This window comes from Haliotis rubra, unplaced genomic scaffold, assembly GCF_003918875.1.
Source record: "Haliotis rubra isolate DU_JTF1 unplaced genomic scaffold, ASM391887v1 Scf344, whole genome shotgun sequence".
NCBI classification, from domain to species: Eukaryota; Metazoa; Mollusca; class Gastropoda; order Lepetellida; family Haliotidae; genus Haliotis; species Haliotis rubra.
Genome location: NW_025767018.1, coordinates 309,670 through 336,387, shown reverse-complemented (window position 1 = coordinate 336,387; position 26,718 = coordinate 309,670). Strand labels below are relative to the sequence as shown.

Here is a 26,718-nt window from a genome sequence, read left to right as displayed (position 1 = left end):
GGTCAATCTTTGATGTACATCTGGTATGATGACCGGCTGATCATCATACAGGCCCAAACTCGCGATGGGAGCGGTCGGCTGTTGAGATGTAGTAGAAAAACCCTCTAGTCTTCTGCTGCGGCGATGGGATGTCTGGGAAGCAGGATGCTTCTTGGAGATGGCGGATTACGCCCCACACCTCTCCACCACTCTAGCGGAACACCACACGGGAGAAGTCGGCCAACAGCAGTAGACTGGCGAGGGTTCGGTGTATCAGTCATACTAGACTCTGCATCGCAGCGACCTATCTGCTGTGCGTGCCAAGCGCCAAAGTAAATATTAATAAAAGGTAGAATTGGATAAATTAGTACCGCAACTGCAATGTGAATATAATAAACATGGCGCCGTACATCATATTAAAAGCGGATCAGCAGCAGCATAAAAGCGTAATCTGCAATAGTACAGAATTTTCATCAACGTAATCCACTGAAACAAACACGGCGTCCCGTGAATAAACTGTAGAAAAGCGACTAAATATCAATATATAATCGTTGAAGGATACTAGCTAAACCTCTATAGATGTCTATCTACGAGGTAACTAACTAAATATAATTCAAAGGATATAGTGTGTCGGGAGACACAGGCGCTCTCACGTCCAGCTCACTGGGCGAAGAAGGAAAGAGTGGGGCACATGGGTAGAGGTGGCGCCCTCGTTCCCGAGCTTGTGGAAAGGAGGTAACTCGTGGTGAATACTAATTAGTGATTTTAAATTGAAGGGAGCTTCAATTAGGGAGATACAAGTGTTCCACTATGTTCGCAAGAAGAAGAAGACAAGCAAAAAGAGCATGAGTCAGGATAAGGAAAAATAGCAATGCTTATGGGCGTTAAGGATATACGACCATGAAGCCTTTAATTGGACTCGTGAGAGCCCTAATGGATAGAACACTAACATAGATACAACACTACTACACAGTGTACTAATCCCTCCTGAATACCAGGTACAACAAGTCCTGCCTTTTGGTATGGTCTGTTCAACTGTACATGCATGTGAGTGAATTACAGATGGGAGAGAGCACCAGCATATAGGCTGCAAGCTGCTCAAACTGGGTACACAACATGAATGGGTCACAAGGTACTACTAGTGCAACAACTGCTATTGCATGAAATATGAAGCATGGGCTTCTACTGATCATTACACCACAAGGGATAGATAACATGATGTTGCAAACAATTTATCCATTAGGCCACGGGGCAGTCATGTTTACGGTGAGAGAAGTCGATGTAAAATACCAACCTGAACTACCTGAAGCTGACATGGAGGACAGGCCCCATCTGTCCAAGTCTGTTGTGTGGCTTTCTAAAAACTGTAGTAATACTGCTTCATCATCTTGCTTCCTGGAATGGAAAGGAACAGACCTCTTTTTCAGGAACCTAACAAAACACCTGCCAAGGGTAGACAACTGTGGATGAGTTGTCTCCCTTCAATCTCATGACTTCAGACATTAGTTAAGTGAGTGAGTGAGTGAGTTTAGTCTCACGCCGCACTCCACAATATTCCAGCTGTATGGCGGCGGTCTGTAAATAATCGAGTCTGGACAAGACAATCCAGTGATCAATAGCATGAGCATCGATCTGCACATTTGGGAACCGATGACATGTGTAAACCAAGTCAGCAAGCCTGACCACCTGATCCCATTATTCGCCTCTTACGACAAGCATGGGTTACTGAAGATCAATATTCTAACCTTCACAGGTCACATTAGTTAAGGGTTTATACTGACAATGGTAACTCTTCATCACATATGCTACCTATAGTAGATTCATCTGACATTATTATGGGTCAGTAAATACATGGTTACTCCTCCAAGTTATTTCACATAAACTAAGGGGCTGTTTATAAACTGCAAAGGGGGTGGGGTAGAATCCCTTCAATAGAATCCCTTCTTATCAAATTTAACTTTGCTGATAGCCAAATGTTAAAAGTGTTTCCAATGGCAACCCTGCTGCTTAAATATACACATCAAAGTTGCAGGTGGTGGTGGTGGAATTGGGTTTAACGTCGTGCTTGAGAATATTTCACTCATATGACGACGTGCATGCATGTGTATGTGTATGTGCGCCTGCTTGTACTAGCCCAGACTTAAGCTGGTTTGATAGTGCTAACCCACTGAGATACCATGCCGCAGTGAAGCATGAATACCCCACTCAGACACATTATACTGACTCCGAGCCGACCAGTCCTTGTTGTACCCATTAATGCCGAGCGCCAGGCAGGGACCAACAAGTACCATATTTTTTTTTGCCTTTTGGCGACGCCGGGGATCGAACCAGCGCGACCTTCCGCTCTCCGGGCGGACGCTCGAACCCCGAGGCAGTTCAAAGTTGCAGGTAAGACAGTAGGCTCATTTGTTCAGCGTTGTTTGATTGACTAAGGAGAGTTGTTAACACAAGTACAACCCTTGATAACACAGTAGTAGAATCTAACTATTAAACAACTAAATATTTTTCAGCACTTGTCTCCTATTTTCACTCACTTCTCTGGTCCCGACAGGTTGTTTGTACACTTGAGGACAGCGGCTGAGGCGCCAAGACGGTCGAGGTCATTCTCCTCCCAGATCTCAACATCATTGTCAACAGACCTGTCAAGACGATGTCAGAATTTGTCAGGTCTAACACCATTGTTCTTGTTCCATTCATGACAGAGTAAATAAAAAGAAAATGAATATATACAGGCAGCTTTGATAACTCACATGGTTTCCTCGTCAATGTCGTTCTCATCGTTACTGTTGTCAACAGCGATCTCCTGGCCACCATCAGCCTCACTTTCCTCATGGATGTCATCCAGATCGTCAATATCACCTTCACTCAGCCCCTGCAGCAGGTAATACGCACAATGAGAATATTACTTACCGGTGAGATACAGGTAATACAAGAAGACAAAGTCATCAATATCCCCCGGAATGGCAAAATACTCTTCATGATTATGTCTACGAGTTATGATTATGTCAAATATTTAGGTGTGTATATAGAAAAGTGGAAGGAGAGTATTGAAAGGTTTTTAAAGTTCTGCTCCAGAAAATAGCACTATCACCACTTTCAGTCAAAGTGAAACTTGTTGCCAGGGAAACGCCAAAATATTTTATTCAGAATTCCAAAACTACCAAAAGGCACCAGTACACCACCAGATATATGTATGTGCCAAGTTTGGTGAAGAAACATTGAACGGTTTTAGAGTTCTGCTCCGGAAAAGAGCACTACCACTAATTTCAGTTTTAGTCAAACTTGTTGCCATGGAAAAGCCAAAAATATATTATTCAGAAATCCAAAACTACCAAAAGGCACCAGTACACCACCAGATCTATCTATGTGCCAAGTTTGGTGAAGAAATAGTGAACAGTTTTAGAGTTCTGCTCCGGAAAAGACCACTACCACCAATTTCAGTCTAAGTCAAACTTGTTGCCATGGAAATGCCAAAAATATATTATTCAGAAATCCAAAACTACCAAAAGGCACCAGTACACCACCAGATCTATCTATGTGCCAAGTTTGGTGAAGAAATAGTGAACGGTTTTAGAGTTCTTCTCCGGAAATAACCGTGAGTCCGGGTTAGAATATTGGCCTTCAGTAACCCATGCTTGTCGTAAGTGGCGACTAACGGGATCGGGTGGTCAGGCTCGCTGACTTGGTTGACACATGTCATCGGTTCCCAATTGCGCAGATCGATGCTCATGTTGTTGATCACTGGATTGTCTGGTCCAGACTCGATTATTTACAGACCGCCGCCATATAGCTGGAATATTGTTGAGTGCGGCGTAAAACTAAACTCACTCTTCTCCGGAAAAGACAAAAGTGCACAGACGGACGGACGCACCACGCACGCACGGACGGAGTCCATTTTAATACCCCCTGCAAAACGCGTTGCGGGGGATAAAAATAGGTGGGGTGGAACACCGCCCCAAGCGCCTCAGGAGACTTACAGGCCCTGTATTTCACTTATAAAGCAACATGCATGCCTGTACATGTGTGGCTGCTTGTACTAATCTTGACTGGTCTCACTACTGAGATTCAACGCAGCAATTTAACAGAGATATCTCTCTGAGAACAAGGTAATTGCATAGTCCTTGATATATCTCCTTAATGAGGTAAACCACAGAGGATCTTCGTAATAAAATAGATTATTTTAAAATATATACTAAGATTCACCATGTGCAGATCATAAACAAAATATTGTTGTATTCAGGACATGACCAAATAACATTTGATTGTTAAGATTAGAAGCTGTCTCAAAGTCATGAGTATCAAGTTACAGTCAGCACTATTCCAGCCAAACATCCAGTGTATTTGCAGCTTGGGCTGACTTTCTTTCTGAGTGAGTGAGTTTATTTTTACGCCACACTCACCAATATTCCAGCTATATGGCGGCAGTCTGTAAATAATTGAGTCTGGACCAGACAATCCAGTGATCAACATCATGAGCATCGATCTACGCCATTGGGATACAATGACATGTATCAACTAAGTCATCGAGCCTGACCACCCGATCCCGTTAGTCGCCTCTTATGACAAGCATGGGCTACTGAAGATGAATTCTAACCCGGATCTTCAAGGGTGGACTCACTTTCTGATAAGGGTAAAGGTTTCATGCTATATGTGGAATGGTGACGGAGAACAGAAGTTACTGATGTTTCCAGTGACATACAGTGTCCTCTCTCTAGTGCTGGGAATTGGTCAAAATCTCATAATTGATGATTGGTTAATTACAACCGATCAATCATCGAAAATAATTGGTTAGCATCATTTATGAAATTTTCCTGATTATTTTTGTTAATGGACAAAGACAATAAAGAAAAGAAACTGTAGTTCTTTGGTGTTTTTGCAAATTGCACAAAAGGCATTGGCAAATTTCACATCTTTAAAGGATGACTAGTAGGTTAGGACTTTAATTTCTTGGAGTCTTGAAGATAAATTCAACCATGACTTGGAACGAGCTTGTAGTGGTCATGAAATGTAACAGACAAAAGCAACCTTGTGAAAAATATTGTTAATGCAAACAGGTGTTCCAGAATTGTTTGTGTTCGATTATGAGAAAACATGATCGATTGCTTGGTCGTTTAGTCACTGCGACCAATCTTCGATTATTTCAATTAATCGGACCACCACTGCCTCTCTCCCTGGTCATACTGTATAGAGACATATGCTGTTACCTCGTTAGACTCGGTAGAGTCAGTGTCAGACTCCTCCTCATGTTCCAGGTCGGTCTGCTCAACGTCCATCTCCGCGGTGGGGCGGGGGTGTCGAGGCTTCGGGTGGAGCACTGGGTGGTGGGGAGAGGACTGTCAGACTGGGAGATCATCAGGGGAGATTCTACACATAAAACAGGCATGGTTTGAACCAAACGTCGGTGTTACGTCACCACTATTCCAATTCAACACCCTACAGAAGAACTGAACAATATCATAGCAAGAGCACGGGTATGGAATTAACCAAGGACTATGTACAGTAAAGATAAGTGCCTTGTTTTAATTAATTGTGCTGATAACACTGCAGAATAGAAATATCCCAACTACATTGCAGCTGCTGTAAATAACAGATATAGTTCAAAGAGACCAGTGATCCTAAAACAGCACAAGTACTGATGCATTCAACAGGGTACATTTTAGTTTAACTTAGAACCACATTCCACTTGTTTCTTTCTTTGATTTTTCCCATGCATTCAGCTATACAGCTATATGACGGAAATCTGTAAACAACCAGACAACCCAGTGATTCATGTCATGAGCAGAGATCTATGCTTTAAGGCAATCTGGACACTCCATGAACCAAGTCTATGACTACCTATTACGTCGGTATCATGAGCAGAGATCTATGCTGTCAAGCAATCTGGACCCTCCATGAACCAAGTCTATGACTACCTATTACGTCGGTATCATGAGCAGAGATCTATGCTGTCAAGCAATCTGGACACTCCATGAACCAAGTCTATGACTACCTATTACGTTGGTATCATGAGCAGAGATCTATGCTGTCAAGCAATCTGGACACTCCATGAACCAAGTCTATGACTACCTCTTTAAGTCCCCTCCTGTAACAGCAGAGGTTGCTAGGGACCAGCAGGTTTATGTTTAATCAGATCTTATAGCTAAAATACATGGAATTATCATGAAACGGCCCTCCCATTATCTGAAATTTGCGGGCCGCTGCAAATGATATTGGACCGCTCAACCTTAGCAACAGGGCCACTATCAGTTCTGTTGTCAACTGACGTCATAGTGGGTGCGTGGGCTTACGGTTCATTCGACATTAATTGGCTTTCGACTGGCAGATATTCTGGGTCAAACAAGTCAAAGTAACCCGAATTCCCGCTTTAAATAACGGTAATATTGGCTTTTTTTGTTGGTGCTAACCTTAACAATTGCACTATTAAGGCTGTTGATGGACCAAAACCGAACACTGACATAGTTTGACATGTTGCAGGCTATGGTCTTGTCAAAGACCAAGGTCGAATATCGTCACTTTCTGTTGTGACGTCACTTGAATTGTTCGATGACGTAATTGCATTCGGGCAGTCAACCCCGTCAGAAGATGATTTTGGTAAACTTACAGTCAAATTCCTTCATTGTTTCCTTTTTCTTTTCAACACAAATTCCATGTATTTTAGCAATAATAACGGTAATGCTATTTTTGAGGGCATTATCATTTGCAGAAGCCCTCGGTCTTTTTCAACTGTCCTCCTTCGTCGGGCAGTTAATGGAAGACCTCAGGCTTCTGCAAATGATAATGCCCTCAAAAACAGCATTACCCTTATAACAGACAGGAACTTCATCTCCATACCTGCGTTGCCAGTTTTCTTCCCCGTGGAGTTTCTAGACATTTCTAGCAGGAGTCGCTGAAAACAGATGCCCACATTTTGTTGAGGATATGACAGTAGTCTGAGAACTGAAAGTATTTTCTTGATACAAATAGTTGCTTTCATCAAATTCAAATATAATATCCTAGTTTTAGGTGAAAAGGCAAACAGAGGCATTTCCTGTTTTAAATTTTAAAAGGAAGGAGAATTGTTCAAGTAAACATGACCTGGTACTTCAGCGATGATTAACATTTTGAATAAAAAGAAATTTTTGAAGTTGTGACCAAAATTATATTTGATCTTCAACTTGACAACACTGAGACATGGGTGTGTACCTCCTTGAGATCATTGATTTGCTGTATATACTGGGATCCCCGCCACCTCCAGCTGACTGATGTACCTGGGAAGATAGAAATATTATACACATCTGACTACTTCAGCAAACGAAATCTGAATTGTTCAAACTGAGTGAGCAATGTTTATGCCGCTCTGAGCAATATTCTAGCAATATTAAATTGGGGGACACCAGAGTCAGTGAGTTGGGTTTTACGCCACCCTTAGCAATATCCCAGCAATATCACGGCGAGGGATACCAGAAATGGGCTTCACACATTGTACCCATGTGGGGAATCGAACCCGGGTCTTCGGCGTGACAAGCGAATGCTTTAACCACCTAGACTACCCCATCGCCGCGAAGGACACCAGAAATGGGCTTCACTGTAACAATGTTGGGAATTAAACTCAGTCTTTGGCATGATGAGCGAATGCTTTAACTATTAACACTAGTAGGCTACCCCAACACCTTGCTCAAACTAACAGTGAATTATGTAAAGTATCACTATTCCACCAGTAGGACAGCTATTTGCAGTCTTATTCCCACATACCACTGCTGGTCCCTGCTCTTCTGGTAGAAGGTTGGAGGTCGGACCTGGAAGCGGAGGATGAGAGTGTCGTTCTCTGTATCCAGGTAACCCTCACTTGCCAGCAGATCGAGGCGGAAGAATCGGTTGTAGCCCCAGCACTCACCAACTTCAAAGTCGGAGGCAAACTCTCGTACAATGTTCTTGCTTGAGTCTCGAGAAGCCTGGTGCACCATCTCCACTCTGTACTCGTACCTGTGATGGTCAGGACAATGTGTGCTAACAATATCAGGTCACCAACAAAATATAAAAATCCACACATCTAAGTTGGTTGGATGGTTTGTTGTTTAACGCCCAACTCAGAAATATTCCAGCTGTATGGTGGGTGGGTGGGTGGGTGGGTGGGTGGGGGTGGGTGGGTGAGTGAGTGAGTGAGTGAGTGAGTGAGTGAGTGAGTGAGTGAGTGGAGTGAGTGAGTGTGAGTGAGTGAGTGAGTGAGTGAGTGAGTGAGTGAGTGAGTGAGTGAGTGAGTGAGTGAGTGAGGAGGAGAGTGAGTGTGAGTGAGTGAGTGAGTGAGTGAGTGAGTGAGAGTGAGTGAGAGTGAGTGAGTGAGTGAGTGAGTGAGTGAGTGAGTGAGTGAGTGAGTGAGTTTAGTTTTACACCGCTTTTAGCAATATTACAGCAATATCATGGCGGTGGACACCAGAAATGGGCTTCACACATTGTACCCATGCGGGGAATCGAAACCGGGCCTTCGGCGTGACAGGCAAACGCTTTAACCACTAGACTCCCCAACCACCCCAGTGTCAAGTAGCTGCAGTGTTCAGTGTGTTTTATCCATGACCAACCTTGTAACAGTTCCCCTGATCTGTGACCAACATGCTGTAAACACAGGACCACATAAGCCCTTTCTGTTTGACTGACTGACTGAGTTTGGTTTTACGCCGCTTTTAGCAATATTCCAGCAACATCACGGCGAGGGACACCAGAAATGGGCTTCACACATTTTACCCATGTGAGGATTCAAACCCGGGTCTTCGGCGTGACGAGCCAACGCTTTAACCACTAAGCTACCCCACCGCCCCCCCTTTCTGTTTGAGAACATGCAGGTAATATGTAGTGTTACTGCACATGAACACAGTCCAATGCCTCTACGAAGAGGAAGTCAAATAAACTTCCGAACAGCAAAAATACTGTCGTGATGTCTTGTCACCACAAAGTCAAATGCCTCTTGCCATATTTACATGGAAGTTACAAACACTTCCAATTGCAAGACTACAATTCTAGAAGCTATTTCTGAATACCAGCAAGCAGAGGAAAAGTTAAAGTTGTACAACCATCAAGAAAATGAATGCCAATCTGCACTCACTTGGATGTTTCTGGGAGGCCAGCTGACAGCTCTAGGAAGACAGATAGGTAGTTCCCCCTTACAACACCATTACCATCCTAGACAAACACAGAAATAATGCAATAATAATCACTGTTAATATTTCAACGTCGTGCTTGAGAATATTTCGCTCATATGACGACGTGCATGCGTGTGTATGTGTATGTGCAGCTGCTTGTACTAGCTCAGACTTTTTGGAGATACCATGCCGCAGTGAAGCAAGAATACCCACTCAGACACATTATACTGACTCTGAGCCGACCAGTCCTTGTTGTACCCATTAATGCCGAGCGCCAGGCAGGCACCAACAAGTACCATATTTTAACGTGTTTTGGTATGACGCGGTCGGGGGATTCGACCTTCCATGGCTCTCCGGCGGCGCTAACCACTACACCCCGGAGGCGATAATATTTAAAAAAATACTACCTATATTACATCACAGACATACAGAAACACTGCTGCTTTAGCACACTACATTCTTTTAACAGTAAGAATCTCCTTGACACTCCATGCAACATTTATACATGGACAAAGGCTACTCACTGGCGGTATGTTTATATCGAAGAGGCGGATTAGTTTTTGAGTTAATGACTTACCGGGTAGACCTTGAGCCTCCAGCTGAGGCCGGACACGTTGAGTGGGGGGCTGTAGAAGGGGTCGGCTCGCTGCCGCAACACACTGAAGTTCTTCATGGCAAACGTGCTGGTGTCGTACTGAGGGACTATCTCACTGAAACACAAGGATGAGCATGCTCTACTGATGAAGGTAAATGAATCTTCCTTTCATAAGCTCCATGGCTACATTATGGACTGGTGAACACAGCTGCATACAACAACCAGTAAATCTGTTGTGCAATTGTTTCATAGATTCATAATGTGTTAATGAGGGCCATCTGGCAAAGTTTGCAGGTACTGGGGCAGTGAAGATCCCACTGGCCAAAGATGGTTGTGAAAAGTCTCACCTGGTTACCTCATGAACATTATATACCCGGTATTCAACTCTCAGTCAATACACCATTCATTGTACATTTGTTAAAGATAGGTGTTTTTCTGTTAATGTGGGTCGCCTGATAACCGGCGATGGATGTGAAGTGACTCACCTTGTGAAGTCAGCAGGTACAGGGGCAGTGACAAAGGACCCCATGGGCCGGCGATGGACGTGAAGTGACTCACCTTGTGAAGTCAGCAGGTACAGGGGCAGTGACAAAGGACCCCATGGGCCGGCGATGGACGTGAAGTGACTCACCTTGTGAAGTCAGCAGGTACAGGGGCAGTGACAAAGGACCCCATAGGCCGGCAATGGACGTGAAGTGACTCACCTTGTGAAGTCAGCAGGTACAGGGGCAGTGACAAAGGACCCCATGGGCCGGCGATGGACATGACGGAAGAGCTCCAGCAATTCCTTGGTCTCCTGGATGAGCTCACTCTTGCTGCTGATGGTCAGCTTGTGGTTGACCTTCTGGATGACCGACTCCAACATCTCTGTCTCCTGGGACAACTGATTCCGCTGACCTGCAGGAGAGAAGAGTGTGACTCAGTTCACTTGGTCCTTAGGCTATGTCAGTTGGCTGAGACTGTTCAGGTTTACAGCAAAAAAAACAAGTAAACACATTTACAAACAAAAACAAGAACCCACACTTCTCTGTCCAAACTCGTTTCCTTGAGACAAGAACTTTAGTATTTACAGTGACAAGTCTGAACTGAGACAGGTGTCTGGATGAACAAAATCTTTTCTAGCAGTTGTTCTATATGTTTTTATCTCCAATACTTGAACATAGATTTATGACCAGTCATACTACAGCACAAAGCACATGTATGTAGGTGGGCCCGGGAATATGTCTGATAGTTGTAGCCTTCCATTCCTGTAATCAAGCAGAATCACTTAAGTGCTTTCATCCACAACATAGGTGCAGGAACCTAACTGACACAAACTGAGGTTCTGCTGGGGACAGACATATCTCCCTACCCATGAGTGTCATCAGCTTGCTCTTCAGCTGAGACTCCAGTCTGGCAATCATCAGCTCCACAGCATTGCGGATCTCCCGCACTCTCTCATCTTTGGCATTCTTCACACTCTCGATATTCCGCTCCTACAACAAGATTGATGATGTACATAAAACCTGTGTGTGAACTGTTGTTAAGCATACCTAAGGGACCCAACTCTGGAAAGTGAATTGTGGAACCTTAGACTGCGCGCTACTCAATTTGCTCTTAGTCAGTACTGTTATATGCTGCTTTAGCAAAATTCCAGCAATATCATGGCAGATGACACAAGAAATGAGCTTCACACACATACGCATGTCGGGAATCTAACCCAAATTTTGAGCGGATGCTTTAACCACCTGGCTACGCCCCACCCCTATTTGCTCTGGACATCTATGGTTACCAGGGGCCTATATAAACGCAAATACAACTTGAATGATGAAACAGATATTAGGTTATGGTATCAGGAGAATAGAAAGTATGGACCAATGAATCTGGTGGTTCACATTATGAGCATCGATCTATGCAAATGAGGTGAGGGGAAAGTGGGTTTAACGTCATGCTTAAGAATATTTCGCTCATATGACACGTGCATGCGTGTGTATGTGTATGTGCGGCTGCTTGTACTAGCCCAGACTGAAGCTGGTTTTATAGTGCTAACCCACTGAGATACCATGCCGCAGTGAAGCACGAATACACCACTCAGACACATTATACTGACTCCGAGCCGACCAGTCCTTGTTGTACCCATTAATGCTGAGCGCCAGGCAGGGACCAACAAGTACCATATTTTAACGTCTTTTGGTATGACGCGGCCGGGGATTGAACTCGCGACCTTCCGCCTATGCATATGAGATACAGTGACATGCATCTACCAGTTCAGTGCAGCCTGACCATCTAATCCAATTAGTTGGCTTTTACAACACTGGGAGCTTTTACAACACGGGGCGCTTCACTAGTGGGACAGTAGAAGCAGAAATCAGCACATACCACATCCTGCACAAGGCTGATGAGCTCCACATGTTTCCGTCTCAACTGGGTCATGTCCATGGTGATTTTCTTGACATGTTCCTCGTACACCGAGTCCAGCGGCTTGAATGTGTGACCTGAATGCTGGATAACAGGACACAATAATGACATACCCATCTTTTGCTCCAATATAAATACCTCTGAGCATGAAAACCTTAAGACACGTCTAAACATGTTTGCGCCAGGTGAACTTTCTTATCAGCCAATAAATTCGAACAAACCTTGAAATTCTTTTTTAAAACCTTTGGCGCACTCTGCCTAGTGGACGTGACTTCTACTCTCTCAAACATAAAGCATACATGTGCATATTTTACCCACCTGTCAAGGAACCATGGTATCTACCCAGAAAAGACAAAAACATTGAAGAATTATTGTGTCCTGAGTTTGTTTTGTTTTGTTAAATTAAATTTCCCAAATGAGGTGAGTGAAGAATTTAAACTGATTCACTTTATGTCTGTTTGGCTCAAGAAGGTGGAGTCCAGGTGCTGAAGTCAACGATCTGATTTTATTGACAGTGCAACAATATTACTATGGTAAAGGAAAGTTTGGACCAATTACAGGATCAATATGGGCGTCATAGGAGATCAATTCAGGAAAGCTGGGAGTGCTTTTGGAAATCAATAGGAGAGTCACTAGGCTAAGTGGGAGTGCCTTTGGGATCTGTTTTGAGGTACAGAGTTCAAGGGGACAATGGGAGTGGGACTGGGTCTCAATGAAAAAGCCACGAAAGGAGTGTGAGTGTAGTGTGGGGATCAGACAAGGTGCTGGAGGGGGAGGGGAGGGAGGAGGGGTTGGGTAATGCGGGAACAGTGGGAAAGCAAGTTATGGTGGTGGCGATGTTGGGGGGTCAATGTCAATAGGAGAATTTTAAGGATCTTGGGAGTGCTGTCGGGACTCAGAGAGCTGGGTGGAGCGCATTGCGAGTGCTTTTGGGGTTAAAAGGCAAAGCAAGGTGGAATGCATTGCGAGTGCTTTTGGAGTCAAAGGGCAAAAGTGTTAACAGGTGTTTTGGGGCTCAGCTGGAGAGAATGGAGTATGAATTATATTGTTTTGCAGGGGATCAGAGGGACAGCAATGGGAAAACACTGTTCAGAACATAAAGAGTGCAGAGTCGGTCGGGGTCAAGGGATTAATCTGTGCTTACCGTTCCACCCCAGAGGGCACACTGATGGCAGATACAGATCTTGCATGTCCAGCAGTACACAGTCACCTTTTCCTGGTGCTCTTCACAGCTGCAAAGACAACAAAGTTCAACCTCAGCAACCAGTTCATCAAGCCACTTAATAAGTATGGTTTTACACCACGTTTAGCAATATTCCAGCAATATATCAATGAGGGACACCAGAAATGGGCTTCACACCAATGTGGGGAATCGAACTCAGGTCTTCAGCATGATGAGCGAACGCTATAACCACTAGGCTGCCCCACCGTCCCCAACCTAATAAGACAAATGTCATCTTGAAGTGTTGGTGATTTAAATAGTTACCAGCCAGAAGGCCAAAATGTGCCATAACAGACTTCCTTCTTTTTCCACTTAACAGAACAATTAAGACACTTAACTACAGATCAGCATTACTGAGATCGTGATCATAAACATAGAGCACTCATCACAAGATTCCTGTGACATTAACATCTGGCCATTATCTAAATGCCAGTCACAACAAAATTTCATAGACTTTACTTGACCAAATCTACAAAAAGGAGTTCACCCAGGCCAACAGCCATGCTGTAAAAATTGACTGCCTGACACTTTGGATATTTTAAGCATAGCTGCAAGAACTTACTCTTGCCTGTTTTTCATGAACTGACTTTAAGAATATATTCAAATTGAGAGAGAAACAAAACAATGAATTCTGACAGCTTTTTCAAAAACTGGTATAGTTTGCACAGTATTATTATCAGTGTGAAAGTGTTTCACTGAGGACAATTTCACTAAGCATCAAAACTTTCACTGACAATAAAGCAGAAATAATCAATTCCATGTTTTTTATATTTTACTTGTGCATGATGATCAAATTCCATTGTTATAGCAAAAAAGATGTAAACATTATGAAATTGGAAGATTCAGCATGGCAGTAATGAATACAGAGAAACCAGATCTGGAAGCTTCTGTTTTGGTCAACTCTTTAGAATGAATTGTCTCCCCTTGATAGCCTTCACTTACTGATCCTTCTCCACGTTGTCTGTGCGAGGGGGCGGGGCACAGTGCTGCAAGGTGTCCAGCTGTTGGGTCACCTCCTCAGCCCACCTGCAGTTGACCAGCTCATGGAGGTGCAATGATGCTCTGGAAACATGGATGACAATTTAGACACTTCTATAAACATTCATGTAGATCATTGTTAGCAGATATCTACAAGATCTGTGATCTTACACATCAATGCCAAAGGCAAAATACTGAAAATGTATAAGCTACAGACAGCAATCTTAGAATTTATGCCAGAAAACAAATGATCTACAAAAGTACTATTTTGGCTCAAACAGACCTGCAGTGTGGGCACTGGGACCGTTGCTCTGTCAGCCATCTCTGCGGAGAGACAAACACATTGTTAGTTCATGACGGTTTCATCACAATGCCTTTAGAGTAGGATCACTTAGAATTGTCATTTCAGACAAAATACTGAACTACATTAAGTCGCTCTTTAACAAACTTATCATGTGCAATTTTCAAATTTCAACTTTGCTTATCCAACTGTTACAGATTTGGGACCCAAAACTTCACGAAACAAAATCAAAAACCAGTTTTAAATATTTCTTTAGTATTTTCACCATATGTTTTTTCTCCTTATATGGGAGAAGCACTAAAGCTTGGAATAGTGAGGACACAGGAGTTACCTACCCTTATACAGGACACGCATCAAAGCTTGGAATAGTGAGGACACAGGAGTTACCTACCCTTATACAGGACACGCATCAAAGATTGGAATAGTGAGGACACAGGAGTTACCTACCCTTATACAGGACACGCATCAAAGATTGGAATAGTGAGGACACAGGAGTTACCTACCCTTAAACAGGACACGCATCAAAGATTGGAATAGTGAGGACACAGGAGTTACCTACCCTTAAACTGGACACGCATCAAAGATTGGAATAGTGAGGACACAGGAGTTACCTACCCTTATACAGGACACGCATCAAAGATTGGAATAGTGAGGACACAGGAGTTACCTACCCTTATACAGGACAGCATCAAAGATTGGAATAGTGAGGACACAGGAGTTACCTACCCTTAAACAGGACCATCAAAGATTGGAATAGTGAGGACACAGGAGTTACCTACCCTTAAACAGGACACGCATCAAAGATTGGAATAGTGAGGACACAGGAGTTACCTACCCTTATACAGGACACGCATCAAAGATTGGAATAGTGAGGACACAGGAGTTACCTACCCTTATACAGGACACGCATCAAAGATTGGAATAGTGAGGACACAGGAGTTACCTACCCTTAAACAGGACACGCATCAAAGATTGGAATAGTGAGGACACAGGAGTTACCTACCCTTATACAGGACACGCATCAAAGATTGGAACAGTGAGGACACAGGAGTTACCTACCCTTATACAGGACACGCATCAAAGATTGGAATAGTGAGGACACAGGACTGACTGACTGAGTTTGGTTTTACGCCGCTTTTAGCAATATTCCAGCAACATCACGGCAGGGGACACCAGAAATGGGCTTCACACATTGTACCCACTTGAGGACACAGGAGTTACCTACCCTTATACAGGAGAAGCAGCACATCTTGGAGCAGTGGGGACATAGGAGTTACCTACCCTTATACAGGAGAAGCAGCACATCTTGGAGCAGTGAGGACACAGGAGTTATCTACCCTTATACAAGAAAAGCAGCACAACTTGGAGCAGTGAGGACACAGGAGTTATCTACCCTTATACAGGAGAAGCAGCACAGCTTGGAACAGTGAGGACACATGAGTTATCTACCCTTATACAGGAGAAGCAGCACAACTTGGAGCAGTGAGGACAAAGGGGTTACCTACCCTTATACAGGAGAAGCAGCACAACTTGGAGCAGTGATGACACAGGAGTTATCTACTCTTATACAGGAGAAGCAGCACAGCTTAGAACAGTGAGGACACAGGAGTTATCTACCCTTATACAGGAGAAGCAGCACAACTTGGAGCAGTGAGGACACAGGAGTTATCTACCCTTATACAGGAGAAGCAGCACAGCTTGGAGCAGTGAGGACACAGGAGTTATCTACCCTTATACAGGAGAAGCAGCACAGCTTGGAACAGTGAGGACACAGGAGTTACCTACCCTTATACAGGACACGCATCAAAGATTGGAATAGTGAGGACACAGGAGTTACCTACCCTTATACAGGACACGCATCAAAGATTGGAATAGTGAGGACACAGGAGTTACCTACCCTTATACAGGACACGCATCAAAGATTGGAATAGTGAGGACACAGGAGTTACCTACCCTTATACAGGACGCATCAAAGATTGGAATAGTGAGGACACAGGAGTTACCTACCCTTAAACAGGACAGCATCAAAGATTGGAATAGTGAGGACACAGGAGTTACCTACCCTTATACAGGACACGCATCAAAGATTGGAATAGTGAGGACACAGGAGTTACCTACCCTTATACAGGACACGCATCAAAGATTGGAATAGTGAGGACACAGGAGTTACCTACCCTTATACAGGACACATCAAAGATTGGAATAGTGAGGGACACAGGAGTTACCTACCCCTTAAACAGGACACTCACCAAAGATTGGAATAGTGAGGACACAGGAGTTACCTACCCTTATACAGGACACGCATCAAAGATTGGAATAGTGAGGACACAGGAGTTACCTACCCTTATACAGGACACGCATCAAAGATTGGAATAGTGAGGACACAGGAGTTACCTACCCTTATACAGGACACGCATCAAAGATTGGAACAGTGAGGACACAGGAGTTACCTACCCTTATACAGGACACGCATCAAAGATTGGAATAGTGAGGACACAGGACTGACTGACTGAGTTTGGTTTTACCCCGCTTTTAGCAATATTCCAGCAACATCACGGCGGGGGACACCAGAAATGGGCTTCACACATTGTACCCACGTGAGGACACAGGAGTTACCTACCCTTATACAGGAGAAGCAGCACAGCTTGGAGCAGTGGGGACATAGGAGTTACCTACCCTTATACAGGAGAAGCAGCACATCTTGGAGCAGTGAGAGAACAGGAGTTATCTACCCTTATACAGGAGAAGCAGCACAGCTTGGAGCAGTGAGGACACAGGAGTTATCTACCCTTATACAAGAAAAGCAGCACAACTTGGAGCAGTGAGGACACAGGAGTTATCTACCCTTATACAGGAGAAGCAGCACAGCTTGGAACAGTGAGGACACATGAGTTATCTACCCTTATACAGGAGAAGCAGCACAACTTAGAGCAGTGAGGACACAGGGGTTACCTACCCTTATACAGGAGAAGCAGCACAACTTGGAGCAGTGATGACACAGGAGTTATCTACTCTTATACAGGAAAAGCAGCACAGCTTAGAACAGTGAGGACTCAGGAGTTATCTACCCTTATACAGGAGAAGCAGCACAACTTGGAGCAGTGAGGACACAGGAGTTATCTACCCTTATACAGGAGAAGCAGCACAGCTTGGAGCAGTGAGGACACAGGAGTTATCTACCCTTATACAGAAGCAGCACAGCTTAGAACAGTGAGGACACATGAGTTATCTACCCTTATACAGGAGAAGCAGCACAGCTTGGAACAGTGAGGACACAGGAGTTATCTACCCTTATACAGGAGAAGCAGCACAGCTTGGAACAGTGAGGACACAGGAGTTACCTACCCTTAAACAGGACACGCATCAAAGATTGGAATAGTGAGGACACAGGAGTTACCTACCCTTATACAGGACACGCATCAAAGATTGGAATAGTGAGGACACAGGAGTTACCTACCCTTATACAGGACACGCATCAAAGATTGGAATAGTGAGGACACAGGAGTTACCTACCCTTATACAGGACACGCATCAAAGATTGGAATAGTGAGGACACAGGAGTTACCTACCCTTATACAGGACACGCATCAAAGATTGGAATAGTGAGGACACAGGAGTTACCTACCCTTAAACAGGACACTCACCAAAGATTGGAATAGTGAGGACACAGGAGTTACCTACCCTTATACAGGACACGCATCAAAGATTGGAATAGTGAGGACACAGGAGTTACCTACCCTTATACAGGACACGCATCAAAGATTGGAATAGTGAGGACACAGGAGTTACCTACCCTTAAACAGGACACTCACCAAAGATTGGAATAGTGAGGACACAGGAGTTACCTACCCTTATACAGGACACGCATCAAAGATTGGAATAGTGAGGACACAGGAGTTACCTACCCTTATACAGGACACGCATCAAAGATTGGAATAGTGAGGACACAGGACTGACTGACTGAGTTTGGTTTTACGCCGCTTTTAGCAATATTCCAGCAACATCACGGCGGGGGACACCAGAAATGGGCTTCACACATTGTACCCCGTGAGGACACAGGAGTTACCTACCCTTATACAGGAGAAGCAGCACAGCTTGGAGCAGTGGGGACATAGGAGTTACCTACCCTTATACAGGAGAAGCAGCACATCTTGGAGCAGTGAGAGAACAGGAGTTATCTACCCTTATACAGGAGAAGCAGCACAGCTTGGAGCAGTGAGGACACAGGAGTTATCTACCCTTATACAAGAAAAGCAGCACAACTTGGAGCAGTGAGGACACAGGAGTTATCTACCCTTATACAGAAGCAGCACAGCTTAGAACAGTGAGGACACATGAGTTATCTACCCTTATACAGGAGAAGCAGCACAGCTTGGAACAGTGAGGACACAGGAGTTATCTACTCTTATACAGGAGAAGCAGCACAGCTTGGAACAGTGAGGACACAGGAGTTATCTACCCTTATACAGGAGAAGCAGCACAACTTGGAGCAGTGAGAACACAGGAGTTATCTACCCTTATACAGGAGAAGCAGCACAGCTTGGAGCAGTGAGGACACAGGAGTTATCTACCCTTATACAGGAGAAGCAGCACAGCTTGGAACAGTGAGGACACAGGAGATATCTACCCTTATACAGGAGAAGCAGCACAGCTTGGAGCAGTGAGGACACAGGAGTTACCTACCCTTATACCAGAGAAGCAGCACAACTTGGAGCATTGAGGACACAGGGGTTACCTACCCTTATACAGGAGAAGCAGCACAACTTGGAGCAGTGGGGACACAGGGGTTACCTACCCTTATACAGGAGAAGCAGCACAGCTTGGAGCAGTGAGGACACAGGGGTTACCTTCCCTTATACAGGAGAAGCAGCACAGCTTGGAGCATTGAGGACACAGGGGTTACCTACCCTTATACAGGAGAAACAGCACAACGTGGAGCAGTGGGGACACAGGGGTTACCTACCCTTATACAGGAGAAGCAGCACAACTTGGAGGATTGAGGACACAGGGGTTACCTTCCCTTATACAGGAGAAGCAGCACAGCTTGGAGCAGTGAGGACACAGGGGTTACCTACCCTTATACAGGAGAAGCAGCACAACTTGGAGCAGTGGGGACACAGGGGTTACCTTCCCTTATACAGGAGAAGCAGCACAGCTTGGAGCAGTGAGGACACAGGGGTTACCTACCCTTATACAGGAGAAGCAGCACAAATTGGAGCAGTGAGGACACAGGAGTTACCTACCCTTATACAAGAGAAGCAGCACAACTTGGAGCAGTGAGAGAACAGGGGTTACCTACCCTTATACAGGAGAAGCAGCACAACTTGGAGCAGTGAGAAAACAGGGGTTACCTACCCTTATACAGGAGAAGCAGCACAGCTTGGAGCAGTGAGGACACAGGGGTTACCTACCCTTATACAGGAGAAGCAGCACAGTTTGGAGCAGTGGGGACACAGGAGTTACCTACCCTTATACAGGAGAAGCAGCACAACTTGGAGCAGTGAGGACACAGGGGTTACCTACTCTTATACAGGAGAAGCAGCACAACTTGGAGCAGTGAGGACATAGGAGTTATCTACCCTTATACCAGAGAAGCAGCACAGCTTGGAGCAGTGGGGACACAGGAGTTTCCTACCCTTATACAGGAGAAGCAGCACAACTTGGAGCATTGAGGACACAGGGGTTACCTACCCTTATACCAGAGAAGCAGCACAGCTTGGAGCAGTGGGGACATAGGAGTTACCTACCCTTATACAGGAGAAGCAGCACAGCTTGGAGCAGTGAGGACACAGCAGTTATCTACCCTTATACAGGAGAAGCAGCACAGCTTGGAGCAGTGGGGACACAGGAGTTACCTACCCTTATACAGGAGAAGCAGCACAACTTGGAGCATCGAGGACACAGGGGTTACCTACCCTTATACCAGAGAAGAAGCACAGCTTGGAGCAGTGGGGACACAGGAGTTACCTACCCTTATACAGGAGAAGCTGCACAGCTTGGAGCAGTGAGGACACAGGGGTTACCTTCCCTTATACAGGAGAAGCAGCACAGCTTGGAGCAGTGAGGACACAGGGGTTACCTACCCTTATACAGGAGAAGCAGCACAACTTGGAGCAGTGAGGACACAGGGGTTACCTACCCTTATACAGGAGAAGCAGCACAACTTGGAGCAGTGAGGACACAGGAGTTACCTACCCTTATACAGGAGAAGCAGCACAACTTGGAGCAGTGAGGACACAGGAGTTACCTACCCTTATACACGAGAAGCAGCACAACTTGGAGCAGTGAGAGAACAGGAGTTACCTACCCTTATACAGGAGAAGCAGCACAGCTTGGAGCAGTGAGGACACAGGAGTTACCTACCCTTATACAGGAGAAGCAGCACAGCTTGGAGCAGTGAGGACACAGGGGTTACCTTCCCTTATACAGGAGAAGCAGCACAGCTTGGAGCAGTGAGGACACAGGGGTTACCTACCCTTATACAGGAGAAGCAGCACAGCTTGGAGCAGTGAGGACACAGGGGTTACCTTCCCTTATACAGGAGAAGCAGCACAGCTTGGAGCATTGAGGACACAGGGGTTACCTACCCTTATACAGGAGAAGCAGCACAGCTTGGAGCATTGAGGACACAGAGGTTACCTACCCTTATACCAGAGAAGCAGCACAACTTGGAGCAGTGGGGACACAGGAGTTACCTACCCTTATACAGGAGAATCAGCACAGCTTGGAGCAGTGAGGACATAGGAGTTACCTACCCTTATACAGGAGAAGCAGCACAGCTTGGAGCATTGAGGACAGGAGTTACCTACCCTTATTCAGGAGAAGCAGCACAGCTTGGATCAGTGAGGACAGGAGTTACCTACCCTTATACAGGAGAAGCAGCACAGCTTGGAGCATTGAGGACAGGAGTTACTTACCCTTATTCAGGAGAAGCAGCACAGCTTGGATCAGTGAGGACAGGAGTTACCTACCCTTTTTCAGGAGAAGCAGCACAGCTTGGAACAGTGAGGACACAGGAGTTACCTACCCTTATACAGGAGAAGCAGCACAGCTTGGAGCAGTGAGGACAGGAGTTACCTACCCTTATACAGGAGAAGCAGCACCCTTTGGAGCAGTGAGGACATAGGAGTTACCTACCCTTATACAAGAGAAGCAGCACCCTTTGGAGCAGTGAGGACACAGGAGCTACCTACCCTTATACAGGAGAAGCAGCAGAGCTTGGAGCAGTGAGGGCAGAGGCGGGCATCCCGCAGCTTTTCCATACAGATGAAACATCGGAACACCTCCGCCAGGCTCTGTTTAAATAAATTAAGAATGTATGAGTAAACATTATTCATTATCAGGTCAAATATGAGACTTCCACCTACACTAGTACAGTCAGCATAAATACCTGTGGTTCAGGGATAACACAACTACTGGCACTAATCTGTTCAGTTTCACACTGGTTATATTGATATTCCATTAACATCATGCAGACTCCAAGAATGGTAACCATGGCAACCCTGTAACCATGTGTAGAACCAAACCTGGATCATGCATGACTCAATTCATAACTAGCATGATCAGTATAATCATCACAATTCCACAATGGATAACAAAATCAAAGTACCTATACTAAAAACATTCTATTTGTCATATTGTCATACTTTTATTTAAATTTCATGAATGTCTGACATTATTTAGCATCACAGGAAAATCATACAAAGCCAAACATGCAAAAGCACAACATCAGCAGGTACCAAGCTATTGTATTTATAGTTTATATTCAACATAAGTTAGTGGCGATGAAGCTGATACCTGACTTGAATATTCTTGTCAATCTCTCACATAAATAATAAACAATAAAACATACAAATTATTTGTTGTTTCTTTGCTTAACGCTGCACTCTGCAACTTGCTAGCTGTTTGACGGAGGTATGTAAATAATCGAGACTCAACCAGACAATCCAGTGATTGACATAATAGGCATTGATCAATTGACATGCATCAACCCAGTCAGTGAGTCTGACCACCATACCCGGTCTGCCATCTCTTATGACAAGCATTGGGTGCGGAAGGCCAATCCAAACGAATCTTACCATGCGATATATTTATTGTGGAAGTTGTAGGAACATCAACCCACCAGGCTACCCCAGTGTCCTACAACTGGTTTAGTTTTGTACACACAAACAGCTGGGGAGACTATGCTGAGGCAGTTATTCTCGGTAATGCTCACTGTGCATATATTAACTTCATATTTACTGCTGTTGGTAATTCTCACGCAGAATAGTAATTTATTCTTCATGCTAATTCATGGTATTTCCTTTTTTGTAACTGTGGAGCAGGACTACATGTCAGTTAGATATATACTCTTCACAATTTGCTAAGGATAAAATCATTGATTCAACAGAAAACTATATTGTGGGGTCTAATTTGGTTTAAATATCTAAGCCTATTGTATTTGTAAGCATGGATCCTAGGTTTTAGTATGTCATTGCATCTTGTAGATCCCATACCTGCTATTGACAGGTGTTGTGTACTTGTCAGTGACTTGTTCCATGATTTGGACGATGGTTGATTGGTGCCATGAAAACAATGTTTATGGTTACTCATGTATCAAGTGCATAAGGTTAGATTAAAGTGGCTGTTTGCCTAAAGATGTGTTACCATATCATTATTTATCCAGTTTTAAATGGATACAATTTCAAATTAGAAATCTACGTTTAAGTAAAGCTGGGACTTTTTGTGATCCTTAGCAAAGTGTGAGTAGTATAGATCATAGAGATTGATGATCATTTACTTAATATTGATCAATTGTCAATAAACATCAGAGAAGTAACAGAGAGAAATGCTGAAAATATGGACCTGAAGAAATCAACATTGTTTACATTACTAACAAAACAGCATTATCAGAGCTCCAGATAAGAATTAGGTCATGAGGGTACTGTACCCACTGTATTTTTTTGGAGTGGGTATTATGAATGTTGAGTGGGTATTTCATTTTCCGTTATCCACTGCTTTCAAATATGTGCGTATTTCAGTCATTTCACTCACCTAAGTATTATGTCATTGATTAAGTTTACTAAGCAGGTATGTTCTGCCTCATGTCATACCTAATCAAAACCAACTTAAATATAATGGAAATGACTTCATAAAAAATCACTCATCCTATACTGACAGTACAACACTTGTCCTATACTAACAGTACAACTTGATAGCAATCGATGTCTTTTTCATTACGCAAGCGATTTTTATAAATATACACTGTACGCATTTGTTTTAAACTTTTTGCGTATCTAACATTTTAAATGCATAAATGGTACGCAACAATTATTTTTTCAATGCGTAATTGGAAATTTTCTATGCGTATTTTACCCGGATACGCAGCTTATCTGGGCCTCTGATTATGAACATAAATTTGAAGTGGCCCGTGAAGTGACTACAACCAAATCATGAGCTGCATATATACACCACATGTTGTGACAGCAACAGATTAACATAAAGACTGTTGATAACAAGTAAAATATATACCATATAAAACTCATTTTATCATTTGGAGATGAATGCGTTTAGGGTTTGAGGTGAGGTGAGGTGAGGTGAGGTGAAATTGGGTTTAACGTCGTGCTTGAGAATATTTCGCTCATATGACGACGCAGCATGCGTGTGTATGTGTATGTGCGGCTGCTTGTACTAGCCCAGACTGAAGCTGGTTTTATAGTGCCACCCCACTGAGATACCATGCCGCAGTGAAGCATGAATACCCCACTCAGACACATTATACTGACTCTGAGCCGACCAGTCCTTGTTGTACCCATTAATGCCGAGCGCCAGGCAGGGACCAACAAGTACCATATTTTAACATCTTTTGGTATGACGCGGTCAGGGATCGAACCCGTGACCTTCCGCTCTCCGGGCGGACGCTCTAACCACTACACCACGGAGGCGGTCGCGTTTAGGGTTCGATGCCAGGCTGAGCAATATTTAGCAACTATGTCTTGTGATTAATCAAGAGTGAACCAGACAGCCCAGTGATACTAAAGACAACCATTATGGCATCAAACTAGCCAGACCACTTATCCATCAAGTTGTCTTTCACAACAGCCTTGCTTGTTGTTGTTTGTTGTTTAAAGCCGCACTCAGCCATATTCCAGATATATGGCAGCGGTCTGTAAATAATGAAGTCTGGATCTGACAATCCAGTGATCAACATCATGAGCATCGACCTATGCAATTGGGATACGATGACATGTGTCAACCAAGTCACAGAGCCTGACCACAGTATTAGTCAATAAGAATGGGTTGCTGAAGATCAATTTAAACCTGGATCTTCATGGGTAATAAGGAACATCGATTGATGAACATTGATTGGAAGTATTTGGAATTGAGACTAATCTATACTAGCCACATAAAGAAACTGTGCACACAGAAAATTCCTTCAGAATTGGAATACAACACAGAAAAGACGAAATGATGTGGACACTTTATAAGCTGAAGTATCGGGCCACAACAACATGTCAAAAGAACATGAACAATATCCGAAACGATGACGTCAGATGTTCAAAATTGAGTAGGGGTCACACGTCGAAGTCACAAAATCAATAACGGGTATGACCATCATGCGCGTTAAGCACAGCAGTGCATCGACGACGCATACAGGCTACCAAATGAGCATTGAAGGCCTGGGGAATGGTTTGGGACGTGGTCACTGCCGTCTGGAACCTGTGTCTGAGATGAGTCATCCGAATCCATCTGTCCTGTCTTGGCGTCGTTACTCGGGGACGCCCAGAACGTGGGTGGTCGGCAAATCATTACTGTTTCCATAACGCTTGACCAATGCAGATATTGTGTTACTATGACATTGGAAATGTGCTGCCACCTGTTGTTGGCTCATGCCTGCTCGAACCATTCCAATGGCTTCATGACGTTGAGCACATGGTAATCTTGGCATGATGTGCATGTGACTTCTCATGTGAATTTGTGAACGTTTGAATGACCAAAGATCAAGCTTTCGACAGTGACATCAATTTCTGAGTTTCACATGTTGTGTGCAGCTGCACAGGCTGCAGGTGCAGTAACACATTGCAAGTCCATAGGCCACCATCAATGACGTCACGTCACCTGGCACCTGCATGGGCGTTTGATTGTCTCCAATATTTGTTATGTTCAGACCTTTGTTTCTGTATAAAGACGCTGTCTGCCTATCTTTATATTTTCTGTGTGCACAGTTTCTTTATGTGGCCAGTATATGTAAATCCTCCATCAGTCAGTAATACTGTTAAATGCTTCATAGAAAATTATCACCACTTTGCATCCGGTAAATCCCTTCATGATGTCTCAAGAACAAAGAATCCATTCATCCCAGCATCAAGAGAACTCTTGTGTTCTTCAAGATAATTTCTGTACTTTTTAGGAAATAGTGCGAGCGAGTAATCTTAGTTTAGCAATAGATTCCAGGAATTCGTGAGGGCACCAGAAATGGCTTTTACACAAAGTACCCATGTGAGGAATCGAACCAAGGTCTTCGGCAGGACACGCAAACACTTTAACCACTAGGCTACCTCACCGCCCCTTTAAGGAAATAGAATAGATCAGAAATCATCAAATAGCGAATGACATCATAACAAAGTTATACACACAAATAAATCCTCTTTTCCTAACACTGAATGAGCTACTAACCACAGCTAACCAGGATCAGGTCACAAGCTGCAGAATGCAGAATACCAAAAAAACCCAAAATATTTCTAGTTTAGCATGTCATCCCAAAAAGTCTCAAATCAGCAAATATTCCAAATCAGGCAACCATAATCAATCAAAAAACTATATTTACGCTGCACAAATCACGAATCCATTGAAAAATATTTGAACCTTTACAAACACAGCTCAAATCATGACAGTCTAATTCTGGGAGGCAGGGCAGTGGGGAAGCAGTTTATATGCTTTGGTGATCAACAAATTGTGCAATCCTCCTTTTCACAAAAGTCTGCCCTCCGATCAATATCTCTTATTTGATTTACAACCAAAGCCAAAAGTGGAGCTCAACAGTTGAGCGATTCTTTGATTTTCCTGGTAGGGTAGAGACTTTGTAAATTGACACAGCTCGAACATCCAGACATGAAATTGGGAGGATTCCTCCAATCTCGGAATTACCCCTTTG

At 44.0% G+C, this 26,718-nt stretch overlaps 1 protein-coding gene across 1 annotated transcript in view; it reads right to left on the bottom strand.

Annotated features, from left to right (window-relative positions):
* The window catches only part of LOC124284759 (E3 ubiquitin-protein ligase TRIM37-like), a 74,749-nt gene that overhangs the window by 11,859 nt on the left and 36,172 nt on the right, over positions 1 to 26,718 (bottom strand). Inside the window, exons 2-18 of the mRNA XM_046720861.1 lie at positions 21,779 to 21,880; positions 14,568 to 14,608; positions 14,249 to 14,368; positions 13,229 to 13,316; positions 12,046 to 12,168; positions 11,039 to 11,162; positions 10,392 to 10,584; positions 9,670 to 9,802; positions 9,056 to 9,132; positions 7,674 to 7,941; positions 7,162 to 7,191; positions 6,798 to 6,865; positions 5,544 to 5,556; positions 5,184 to 5,312; positions 2,730 to 2,851; positions 2,514 to 2,618; positions 1,274 to 1,374 (exon numbers count right to left, since the gene is read on the bottom strand). Of these exons, the coding sequence (XP_046576817.1) occupies positions 1,274 to 1,374; positions 2,514 to 2,618; positions 2,730 to 2,851; positions 5,184 to 5,312; positions 5,544 to 5,556; positions 6,798 to 6,865; positions 7,162 to 7,191; positions 7,674 to 7,941; positions 9,056 to 9,132; positions 9,670 to 9,802; positions 10,392 to 10,584; positions 11,039 to 11,162; positions 12,046 to 12,168; positions 13,229 to 13,316; positions 14,249 to 14,368; positions 14,568 to 14,608; positions 21,779 to 21,880 (1,837 nt within the window). The remainder of the gene's footprint in view (positions 1 to 1,273; positions 1,375 to 2,513; positions 2,619 to 2,729; positions 2,852 to 5,183; positions 5,313 to 5,543; positions 5,557 to 6,797; positions 6,866 to 7,161; positions 7,192 to 7,673; positions 7,942 to 9,055; positions 9,133 to 9,669; positions 9,803 to 10,391; positions 10,585 to 11,038; positions 11,163 to 12,045; positions 12,169 to 13,228; positions 13,317 to 14,248; positions 14,369 to 14,567; positions 14,609 to 21,778; positions 21,881 to 26,718) is intronic.